General features: G+C 46.0%; 2 protein-coding genes across 4 annotated transcripts in view; both read left to right on the plus strand.

Moving 5' to 3' along the window:
• LOC141133877 (NACHT, LRR and PYD domains-containing protein 3-like) overlaps positions 1–12,717 on the plus strand; it is a 225,850-nt gene that overhangs the window by 209,450 nt on the left and 3,683 nt on the right. For all 3 annotated transcript variants that reach the window (XM_073623471.1, XM_073623470.1, XM_073623472.1), the window contains 3 exons: positions 4,799–4,969; positions 8,779–8,958; positions 10,640–10,716. In XM_073623471.1, the coding sequence (XP_073479572.1) occupies positions 4,799–4,969; positions 8,779–8,958; positions 10,640–10,682 (394 nt within the window). In that variant the 3' untranslated portion in view covers positions 10,683–10,716. The remainder of the gene's footprint in view (positions 1–4,798; positions 4,970–8,778; positions 8,959–10,639; positions 10,717–12,717) is intronic.
• Positions 1–12,717, plus strand: part of LOC141133874 (NACHT, LRR and PYD domains-containing protein 3-like) — a gene marked incomplete in the record, with an annotated part of 735,962 nt that overhangs the window by 192,424 nt on the left and 530,821 nt on the right.

Consider the following 12,717-nt stretch of genomic DNA (forward strand, 5'->3'; position numbering starts at 1 on the left):
TGGAGATGATATCTGATTGCTGGAGACACTAAAAAATGGGGGATGGAAGAATAAAGTGCTTTAATGTCAAGTGTCCCCCATGTGAATGTAGAATCCCATTGTAAATGTGGAATATCCACCAATATATTATTATTATTATTATTATTATTATACGAGATTTATATAGCGCCAACAGTTTACTCAGCGCTTTACAATGTATAAGGGGGACAACACAATTACAGTACAGTTTAATACAAAAGGTACAGGAGGGCCCTGCTCGTAGAGCTTACATTCTAAAGGGAGGGGGTGGTGGTACAAAAGGTAATAGCTGCAAAGAATGATTTGATGGGGGTGGCTCAGGGACAGTTATGTGGGTGTGGGATAGGCTTCCCTGAATAAATGAGTTTTCAAGGATCTCCTAAAGGTGGACAGGGTAGGGGCTGATCGGACATACTGGGGCAGGGAATTCCAGAGGATGGGAGAGGCTCTGGAGAAGTCCTGAAGGCGAGCATGGGAGGAGGTAACAAGGGAGCTAGAGAGCAGGAGGTCCTGGGAGGAGCGGAGGGGGCGATTTGGGCGATATCTGCAGATGAGGTTGGTGATGTAGATGGGGGCGATGTTGTGAATGGCCTTGTATGTTATGGTTAGCATTTTGAATTTTACACGGTGGGGTAGGGGAAGCCAGTGAAGGGATTGGCAGAGAGGAGCAGCAGTCACGGATCGATTAGTGAGGTGTATTAGTCTAGCAGCAGCATTCATAATAGACTGAAGGGGGGATAGCCTGCTTAAGGGTAGGCCATTAAGGAGAGAGTTGCAATAGTCGAGGCGGGAAATAATCAAGGAGTGAATAAGTTGTTTTGTAGTGTCATTAGTCAGGAAGGGTCGAATTTTGGAGATGTTGCGGAGGTTAAGGCGGCAGGATTTAGCCAGTGATTGGATATGGGGGCTGAAGGAGAGGTCAGAGTCAAGGATTACACCCAGGACTCTGGCATGTGTGGAGGGACCAATGGTTGTGTTGTTGATATTAATGGTGAAGTCACAGGAGGGGGACCGTGAAGGAGGAAATATAACAAGCTCAGTTTTAGAAAGATTAAGTTTGAGGAAGTGGTGTGACATCCATACCGATATGTCATTCAGCAAGTTTGAGATCCGTGAGGAGATAGTGGGGGTGAGTTGGGGAGTGGAGAGATAGATCTGTGTGTCATCGGCATAGAGATGGTATTGGAAGCCATGGGAGGTGATCAACTGGCCCAGGGAAGAGGTATAGAGTGAGAAAAGGAGAGGCCCAAGGACAGAGCCTTGGGGTACCCCAACAGAAAGAGGAAGGGGAGCGGAGGAGATGGAGTTGTAAGTGTCGCTGAAAGTGCGCTGAGATAGGTAGGAGGAGAACCAGGATAATGCAGAATCACGGAGGCCAAAGGAGTGTAATTTGCTGAGGAGCAGCAGGTGGTCAACTGTGTCAAAGGCAGCAGAGAGGTCTAAAAGTATGAGTATGGAGTAGTGGCCATTGGTTTTGGCAGTTATTAGGTCATTGGTGATTTTTAGTAGGGCAGTTTCAGTCGAATGTTGTAGGCGGAAGCCAGACTGTAGGGGGTCGAGAAGGTTGTTGTCCGTGAGGTAGCGACTCATTTGGTCATGAACAAGGCGTTCGATGAGCTTGGAGGCAAACGGGAGAAGGGAGATAGGTCTTAAGTTATTCAAACAGGTGGGGTCTAGTGAGGGTTTTTTGAGTATGGGGGTAACCAGTGCATGTTTGAGCGGGGAAGGAAAGGTGCCGGAGGAGAGGGAGAGGTTGAAGATGTGGGTTAGGGAGTTGAGGATAGAGTGGGAAGGTGGTCGCAGTAATTGAGAGGGGACAGGGTCCAGGGGACATGTAGTGAGGTGGGCCATGGAGAGGAGTTTATCAACTTCTTCTGTGGTAACTGGGCAAAAGGAGGAGAGTATTGAGTGTGGTGTTGGACCTGATATGTTGGGTAGGTGAGGGATTTTAATGCTGGATATCTCCTTGTGAATTGTGTTGATTTTGCTATTGAAGTGGTTGGCAATATGTTGAGCGGTAAGCAAGTTTGTGGGAGGGGGCAGTGGGGGGTGAAGTAAGGAATTAAGGGTAGAAAAGAGTTGATGAGGTTTGGATGAGAGGGTTTTGATGAGAGTGTTGTAATAGGTTTGTTTAGCAGTGTGGAGGCAGGAGTTGTATTTGAGAAGGACAGATTTGTAGAGGGTAAAGTCTTGCAGGGATTTAGATTTACGCCATGCTCGCTCAAGAGCACGGCTGCGTCTCTTGAAACTTCTGGTGTCGTCTGTTTGCCAGGGTTGTGGCAGATGGGGCCTGGTTCTGCGTGTAGAAAGAGGAGCAAGTACGTCTAGGGAGGATGACAACGTGGTGTTGTAGATGGAAGTGGTTAGGTCTGGGCAGGACAGGGGTGCGATTTTGTCATAAAGGCCATCAGTAGCAGAGTGAAGAAGGGAAGGTTTGAGGTTGCGAAGGTTCCTGCGGGTAGTGTTTTGTGGGTTGGCAGCATGGGATATAGGAGACAAGGAGAGTGTGAAACGGATAAGGTTGTGATCAGAGAGAGGAAAGGGCGCGTTGGAGAGATTGCAGGGAGTGCAGCGATGGGAGAATACAAGGTCAAGAGTGTTGCCGTTGGAGTGAGTGGTGGTTTGTGTTCATTGTGTTAGGTTAAAAGAGGAGGTTAAGTTGAGTAGTTTAGAAGTGGTAGCATTATTAACATTGATTGGAATGTTAAAGTCACCTAGGATGATGACAGGCACTTCAGATGAGAGAATATAGGGTAGCCATGCAGAGAAGTCATCCAGAAAGCGTGACACTGGTCCAAGAGGCCGATAAATGACTGCGACCCTCAGACAAGCTGGAGAGAAAAGACGAATGCAGTGCATTTCGAAAGAGCAGGTGGAAAGAGAGGGAGGTGTGGGCAGTACCTGGAAGGTGCATTGTGGGGAGAGGAGAAGTCCGACACCACCTCCTTTTCGTCCACTGGGTCTGGTGGAGTGAGTCCAGAGAAGGCCACTGTGGGACAGTGCAGCTGGAGAGGTAGTATCAAATTCCTGGAGCCAGGTTTCAGTTATAGCAAATAGATCAAGGGATTTGGAGAGGAAAAGGTCATTGACAGAAACTAGTTTGTTGAAGACTGAGCGGGCATTCCAGAGGGCACATGAAAGAGGGGGGCTGACTTGTGGAATCAGGGGAACTGGGATGAGAAGGTTGAAGTTACGACTACTGTTGGAGGAGGTAGATGGCCGATCTTGGCGTTGGAAATTGGGTGTGGGAGGGCCGGGGTTTGGTGCGATGTCCCCAGACATTAGGAGTAGTAGGAGGGTGAGGGTGGTAAGGCGGGAGTGGGATTTATAGGAGGGCAGATGCTGTGGTGGAATGGACGTGGTGATACTGTGTGGGCTTAGAATGAGCAGGAGGTGGTAAGTGGAGTAATATTGAGTGGGCAGAAGAGAGGGAGATATGTAAAGGTTGGGGGCTGGAGAGGGGGGGTAAAGACATGAGAGTTTGAGGAGAGAGGACGTTATAACAAAGATTAGTGTGAGCATTTTAGAGGGTGGGGACAAGCTAATAGAAGGAAGGCTGAGGAAAGTTAGTGAATGAAGTGGAACTTCCTGCAAAATAGCTGTGAAACAATAAAGTCTGTACTTACTTTTTTTGTAGCAGTGCCTTAGAAGAAGTGCCCGTGTCCAAGTGCCAAACACTTGTTGCCGGCGTGACACTTTGTGCAAGGAGTGACCAGCCTAAACCCTCGCCAGCCGTCCCAAGAAATTAACTACATTTATAGTGGGAAGGTGTGTGGGGGGGGATTCAAAATTATTCAATTAGAAGCTGATAAAACTAAGCTTGTGGGGGGTGGGGTTTTACAACTGGCCTGGACAGATTGCAGTGCAAGAGGGGGCAACAGAATAAGGTTAAATGTTTGGTCTTGTTCATGGCAGCAGAATACAAAATAAATGACACTTTCAAAAACAAACAAGTATAGGCACTAGTTTCAAATTCTTAGTAAGGCAGAATTAAAGTTCAGTTAGGCAATGTAGTCCAGTGTTTAAGAGAAGAGGGGAGTCTTTGCAGTTACCAGAGGGTATGAAGAGTCAGGTGGGAAATCGCAGACAGGTAGAGGGACTTTTGTGTTGCAGGGAAGATCAGTGCAGTTACCAGAGGGTATGAAGAGTCAGGTGGGAAATCGCAGACAGGTAGAGCGACTTTTGTGTTGCAGGGAAGATATATATAGTACTTATATAGTACTATATATAGTATAGTATAATATAGTACTTGTATCTCTAATATATCCCAGAAGTCTCAGCACTAAAGGCTGGAAATGTATATCCACCCCTCCCCCCTACATTCTCTATAAGGGGTCCTATTCCTGCCACAATCCGGTGACCTTCAATGGGAACTCCTGATTGGTGGACTTTAGGAAGGTGATGGAATATTGGGGTCACTGGAGTATCCACCATCAGACATTCTGCTGTTTTATTTCATAAACCCCCCAAGATCCTTTCCTTTATCTATCAATTTCAGAAGCCCCTGTATGAGACACTGTGTGAGGTCCTGCTTAATAACCGGGTACATAAGGGGGTAACTGAGCTGTCACAGCGCCCCCTCTTTATACTGTGTAGACATAAGTACTACAACAGCTTCACCTTTATCAGCTTCCCTAATAACAAGATCTTTCCTCTGTATAACATTCTGTATATCCTGATATTCCGCTCTAGTGATGTTATGTTACTTTTCACTAAATGGGAATAATTCCCCATATTCATCTTATAATATAAGATCATGTGTCCGGATTTGTCTCTGCAGGTTGGTGAAATGTGGTGTGACTTCCTCCGGCTGTGGTGATCTCCAATCCATTCTTATCAATAATCGATCCCTCACCACACTGTATTTATCATGGATTAATCTGGAAGACTCTGGAATAAAACTTCTATGTGAGGGGCTCAGACATCCTGGCTGTACTCTGCAGGAGCTGTGGTGAGAATTATCCTATAAATGATATAATATTGTGCAGAATTCTGGTATAAATCTTCTATGTGAGGGATCCAGACATGTCACCTAGATGAAAGTTATACAAAGATAGACTTCTGATTGGCTGGTTACACTGGGAGTTCCCATCATAGTCCTTCAGGTCACTCGCTGTTATTGGCTTTCATCCCCTCCCCCCTCCACTGACTATCAGAGATCAGACTTTAGCTGGGTTCACACTGGAGGTCACAGCGGCTCACAGCAGGGGGTCCGGTGCGTCTCCATTCACCATTTCAGGCCCAATTTCAGACAGAATTTTGGGCTGAATTTAGTCCTGAAAAAGACCAGAAGATGCACAGGACTCCGTATTCTCCTAATTCAGTGACCAATCATAGACAGATGGTCCTCAATTAGAATCTGGAAGGACAGAGCGAGTCTCTAGACAAGAAGTGACCCCTAGATGACAATAAAATCCCCCCATCCTTGTAGATATAAAATTGTCACCTCACTGAGCCTCAAAGAGAAGTCCTAGTCATTTCATCTACAAGCCCAGCAGGGGACGAGGCCGATACAGTGAGAAGACCCCGAACTGTCTGCCAGACATTGATTTATATCAGAGATCAGAGGAATCATTTTATCTCTCATACAAAATAAAATATTAGTTGTAGAGAGATGGAAATAATTCCTCCTGATTGTACACATGTTGGGGTACATGTACATATAACATTGTATGTGTAGTGAGGATAGAATCCAGGAGAAACCCCCAGAATGGTTCTATGGAGTCTGATCACACCAGACAAGCACTGATTGGTCTTGTTGGGATCAGACTGACATGCCGGTGTTAGAAATCCAATCCTTATCCATCAGAACCATTCATGGTCCATTTAGCTCTGGTTCCTTCAGAACACAGGACCGGCTTGTGGGCTGGGCAGGGAACACCCTCCAGGGTTGATTGGCTGATGGCTAAACTCACCCACATCCATAAATTGAGGATCCTGAGATATGGACAGGGGGATTCCCATGGTGCCGGTCTAACCGGTGAATAGCGGATGTTCCTGACATGTTCCTGTCACAGGATAATCCTCAGAAAAAGTTTATTTCTGTTTTATTCTCACAGCCAGACTGTGTCTGTCCTTTTGTCTTTGATGTATTTTCTGTCATTCTTTATCTTTGTACATATTTTATACACTAAATAACAAACTAGTGTAGCTCTGCTCTATATTACACAGACAACCTACCTGCAGACAGAGGTAAGTGTTACCACAACCCCAGTGTTACTATACGGCTGTGTAACTATGTAACAAACCACCGAACCACCTGATCCTGATACTTCCAAATAATAATTACACAACAACAATTATAATACAAAGGAAATACTACATACAATATATGTCTGCTACTACCACAACCTCAGTGCTGGAACAATGTGCTGCAGAATAATGAATTGGTATTAATACACTTTATACAGAAAACTAAGAACTTTATACAGTAATTGTAGAAATGGAGTCGGTGAGGATTTCCTCTCAGTAGTGCCACATCCAAAAACTTGTTAGAAACAAAATAAATACCCCTAAGGGGGACTTTTAAGGCACTTGTATATATAAAGCGGAGCTCCGGAGAAATGTTACTTTGTAGATAAACCTCCCCCTATAATCCTCATGATGAATGTATTCTAGTAAAGGTACGCTGTAATCCAAGGTAAGCTTTGTATTTTTGCAGCATTGTTTTCTTACTTTTGTAAGTCCCAGCAGGCCGCCGCCATCTCATGTGTGGGCATCTGAAGCCAGACTGTATCTCTTCCTGTATTCCATGGTTACCCAGCATGCACCTCCAGATCTCACACAGAGCAGCACAAGCCGTGTAATAGGTTGTAGGTCAGGTTTCCATAGCAACAGCAGTGTCAGATGAAGTTCCCGCTCCTTAGCTATGGAAACTTCCCCTCCAGAAAGTTTATCTACATTTACAAAGATTATAAATCTAGAAATACAAAAATCTCCTGCAAAAGGTAATTACTTTATAAAAGATGATAATTGTAAATGATATCCCTTGTTTCTGTGCAGATATATATATATATATTGTTATGGAATTATTTCTCTAAAACAAAAGTTAATACTGAAGCTGCAGGAAGAGATTCACAGGACTCAATCACTGTGTGTAAAATGTCCGTTCCGTGCAAAAATGTATTATTATATGTTATTTTATACATAGATAAGAAAGGGGAGGTGCGAAATGTTATTAAAAGCTAAGAAATAGAAATACATTATTAAAAGCTAGAGAATAGAACAATTGTAAAAGTAAAACCTTGAGGGGGGAGGTCACAGAACACATTTCAACAGTCAGAACAAAATGGAGTCTCTTGTGCTTAAATCACCATTACAGAGAATGTCCATATCATATATATATATATATATATATATAAATATATAAAACATCTGTACAGAAATCATCTATAATTTACAATTAGCATTGTTTAAAAAGTAATTACCTTTTGCAAAAGCTGCCCCACCAAATTGCCCCATCAAAACTACCCCATGCTATTGCCTCATCAAAACTGCCCCCATCAAAATTGCCCCCATCAAAACTGCCCCATCCTATTGCCCCATCAAAATTGCCCCATAATACTACCCCCATCAAATTGCCCCTATCAAAATTGCCCCATCAAAACTGCCCCATCTTATTGCCCCATCATATTGCCCCCATCATATCGCCCCCATCAAAATTGCCTCAACAAATTGCCCCCGTCAAAATTGCCCCATCGTACTGCTACCATCGAAATTGCCCCATCATATTGCTCCCATCAAAACTGCCCCATCCTATAGCCCCATTCTACTACCACCCTCGTAAGTGCCCTATCCTATTGCCCCATCAAACTGCCCCAATCAAAACTGCCCCATCCATCCTATTGCCCCATCAAAACTTCCCCATCAAAATGGCCCCATTATACTCCCACCATCAAAATTGCCCCATCCTATTGCGCCCATCAAAATTGCCCCATCATACTACCCCCATCAAATTGCCCCATCAAAACTGCCCCCATCAAAACTGCCCCATCAAAATTGCCCCATCAAATCTGCTCCCATCCTATTGCCTCAAAATTGCCCCATCATATTGCCCCAATAAAAATGCCCCATCCTATTGCCGTCATCAAACTTGCCCCCATCAAAGTTGCTCCATTAACTGCCACCATGAAAACAGTCCCATCAAATTGCCCCATCAAAACTGCCCCCATCAAAACTGCCCCCATCAAAACTGCCCCATGAAAGCTGCACCCATCTTGTTGCCCCAAAATTGCCCCATCCTATTGCCTCATCAAAATTGTCCCATCAAAACTGCCCCTCATATTTCTGTATTATAAATGATTAGTAATGGTGTGTCCCCTCCCCCGGGCTCTGTATGTAATCAGAGATGAGATGTTCCATATCCTCCCCCACCGCCCATCACTGTATATAAGAAGCTTTGGTCACCATGGCAACAAAAGCCTGGTTACCCTTTTTATAAATGGCCGCCGCCTCGCATGACATCATTTCCGGTTTACAAATAACTGGATGGTACGGCCCGTCGATGCCGATTGATGACACAAATCTCCCAGGAGGCATTGCAGAGCAGAAATGACGAGCTCCGCCCCTGGGGAGGGGGAAGGGAAGGTTTCAATTTGAGATATAAAATATATATAAATGTTTCTGGATGTATCTACTTCTGCCCCTCCCTGGAAAAACATTTCATTCTCTAAGACCCCACCCACTGATTATTCATTGGATGTGTCTACTTCTGCCCCTCCCTGGAAGAACATTTCACCTCTTTCCTGCTTCTCCCTCCAGGATTGATGAATGTAATGGGACATTACGGTGCTGTGATGATCTTTGCTCCGTTATCTCCACAAACCAAACTCTGACCTCTCTGGAGATAACATTGTATGAAGATGATGAGAAGATGTCGAAGTCAGAAGTGAGACGATGTTGTGAGGTCCTCCGGAATGCCGGCTTCTCTGTGGATGAATGGTAAGATCTGTTCTATTGGAGGTAACACACATACTAAGTCTTATAGGGCGTACACACGGTCGGACTTTGTTCGGACATTCCGACAACAAAATCCTAGGATTTTTTCCGACGGATGTTGGCTCAAACTTGTTTTGTCTACACACGGTCGCACAAAGTTGTTGGAAAATCCGATCGTTCTGAATGCGGTGACGTAAAACACGTACGTCGGGACTATAAACGGGGCAGTGGCCAATAGCTTTCATCTCTTTATTTATTCTGAGCATGCGTGGCACTTTGTCTGTCGGATTTGTGTACACACGATTGGAATTTCCGACAACGGATTTTGTTGTCGGAAAATTTTATCTCCTGCTCTCCAACTTTGTGTGTCGGAAAATCCGATGGAAAATGTCCGATGGAGCCCACACACGGTCGGAATTTCCGACAACACGCTCCGATCGGACATTTTCCATCGGAAAATCCGACCGTGTGTACGGGGCATTAGAATGTGAATAGTAAAATGTAGACAACATTGGATGGTGATGAGATGATGGAGGTGGGACATTGTTGGGAGGTCTTCTGACACCCGGGCTGCACTGTAATGAAAATGGAAGGATGGGTGACAAACATTCTATACAATTTCTGTAGAACCCATTGGAGGTCTCTGTAGTTCTACAGACAGGGCTGGTGCAAGGATTTTTGACACCCTAGGCATTTTTGACACACCCTCATTTTGCCACCCCTGACTCCCCCCCTTTGCCCTGCCCATGTATACCCCACCTTTTTAATGAAATGCCGATCAAATGCAGTTAACCAGCACCCATCAAACGCAGCCTCACCAGCGCCCATCAAATGCAGCCTCACCAGTGCCCATCAATCCAGCCTACCAGCGCCCATCAATGCAGCCTCACAAGCGCCCATCAATGCAGCCTACCAGTGCCCATCAAATGCAGCTTCACCAGTGCCCATCAATGCAGCCTACCAGCGCCCATCAAATGCAACCTACTAGCACCCATCAATGAATGTTTTCTTGCTTCCATTCATTCGGGAGTCGGGACACAGACACAGTCCTCCTCTGCCACTGCGCCTCTGACACTATGTGTGAACAGAGCGGCGGCTGCCTGCTGATGCTGAGACTTAGATGCTTGCTGCAGAGAGAAGAGAGAAGATACACCAGTGACCGGGCGCCCTAGGCAGCAGTGCACCCTAGGCGGCTGCCTAGTTTGCCTCGTGGTAGCACCGGCCCTGTCTACAGATAATGAGAGAGATGATTGAGATTTCCTGGGCCAGTCACAGATTTCCTAGATGATGGAGAATTTATTCCTCATCCCAAGTTTTATCATTACAGATGGGGGATGGGGAAAATCAGATCCACCAATAATAATCTTAGTCAGGTCCTACAATCTTCCACAAGGTTTTACCTTTACAGAAAAATAACCCCCCATCCCCCGAGGTCCATCCAATGTGTCAGTATAACTGAGCCAATCAGATGTGTGTTCTCATCCTGTACACATGACAGCCCAGCACACCAGTCATACAGTCTGCTATCCCAATGGTTGGATGGACATGAGTGTGTGGCCCCTGCCATGGTGAGGGCCCCTCACTTTTCCATCATTTCTTACAGAGCACAGTATGAGCCCCTCCCCCCTCCATCATCACAGCAACATTTCCTTCTCTAACACTCTCATTTTATTCTTCTATGAAGGGATTATGGAGCCTGGAAAGTATCTATAAACAGAAGAAGATAAGAAGATGGTGTGTGGGAGCCCCTCCCCCTCTCAGGTAATACATGGATCCGGATATGAAGAGAATGTCCTGAATGGAATGATATCAGAGTAAAGTCATATGAACTCTCAGCTTTTATTTTCTCTTTCTGATCCTTAAATATAGAATTCCAGTAATAGTAATCTTTGTGTTCTTTTCCTCTTCTAAATGGCATCATTTCTGCTCAGTATTGCCCACTTCCTGTGTTGTTGTGTGACCGGTGCCCCCTTCACAGCACTGATCTGATAGGGGCACCAGCGCATGCGCGCTCCCATCTATTGTACTACAAGCCTGCGGTGACACACTGGCTGCACCGCACATCAGATCACCACTAGAGCTCCGCCTCCATTGTCATCTGATTAGAGCCCCGCCTCTGCCCCGCCTCCACTCTATGAGTGACAGCGGCACCCGGCAGATTCTTTGTCACCCATCCCACTGCAGAGCATTATGTGTCACCCATCCCACTGCAGAGCATTACATGTCACCCATCCCACTGCACAGCATTACATGTCACCCATCCCACTGCACAGCATTACGTGTCACCCAACCCACTGCAGAGCATTACATGTCACCCAACCCACTGCAGAGCATTACATGTCACCCATCCTACTGCAGAGCATTACATATCACCCATCCCACTGCAGAGAATTACATGTCAACCATCCCACTACAGAGCATTACATTTCACCCATCCCACTGCAGCCCATTACGTGTCACCCAACCCATTGCAGAGCATTACATGTCACCAATCCCACTGCAGAGCATTACGTGTCACCCAACCCACTGCAGAGCATTACATGTCAACCATCCCACTACAGAGCATTACATTTCACCCATAACATTGCAGACCATTACGTGTCACCCATCCCACTGCAGAGCATTACATGTCACCCATCCCACTGCAGAGCATTACATGTCACCAATCCCACTGCAGAGCATTACGTGTCACCCAACCCACTGCAGAGCATTATATGTCACCCATTCCACTGCAGAACATTATGTGTCACCCATCCCACTGCAGAGCATTACATGTCACCCATCCCAATGCAGAGCATTACATGTCACCAATCCCACTGCAGATCATTACATGTCACCCATCCCACTGCAGAGCATTACATGTCACCAATCCCACTGCAGAGCATTACGTGTCACCCAACCCACTGCAGAGCATTACATGCCACCAATCCCAATGCAGAGCATTACATGTCACCAATCCCACTGCAGAGCATTACATGTCACCAATCCCACTGCAGAGCATTACATGTCACCAATCCCACTGCAGAGCATTACATGTCACATATCCCACTGCAGAGCATTACATGTCACCCAACCCACTGCAGAGCATTACATGTCAACCATCCCACTACAGAGCATTACATTTCACCAATCCCACTGCAGAGCATTACGTGTCACCCAACCCACTGCAGAGCATTAAATGTCACCAATCCCACTGCAGAGCATTCCGTGTCACCCAACCCACTGCAGAGCATTACATTTCACCCATCCCACTGCAGAGCATTACATGTCACCCATCCCAATGAAGAGCATTACATATCTACAACCCCACTGCAGAGCATTACATGTCACCCATCCCACTGCAGAGCATTACATGTCACCAATCCCACTGCAGAGCATTATGTGTCACCCATCTCACTTCAGAGCATTCCATGTCACCCATCCCACTACAGAGCATTACATGTCACCCATCCCACTGCAGAGCATTACATGTCACCCAACCCACTGCAGAGCATTACATTTCACCCATCCCACTGCAGAGCATTACATGTCACCCATCCCACTGCAGAGCATTACGTGTCACCCATCCCACTGCAGAGCATTACATGTCACCCATCCCACTGCAGAGCATTACGTGTCACCCATCCCACTGCAGAGCATTACGTGTCACCCTTCCCATTGCGGAGCATTACGTGTTACCCAACCCACTGCAGAGCATTACGTGTCACCCATCCCACTGCAGATCATTACGTGTCACCCAACACACTGCAGAGCATTACATGT

Source organism: Aquarana catesbeiana, linkage group LG03 (genome assembly GCF_042186555.1).
Source record: "Aquarana catesbeiana isolate 2022-GZ linkage group LG03, ASM4218655v1, whole genome shotgun sequence".
NCBI classification, from domain to species: Eukaryota; Metazoa; Chordata; class Amphibia; order Anura; family Ranidae; genus Aquarana; species Aquarana catesbeiana.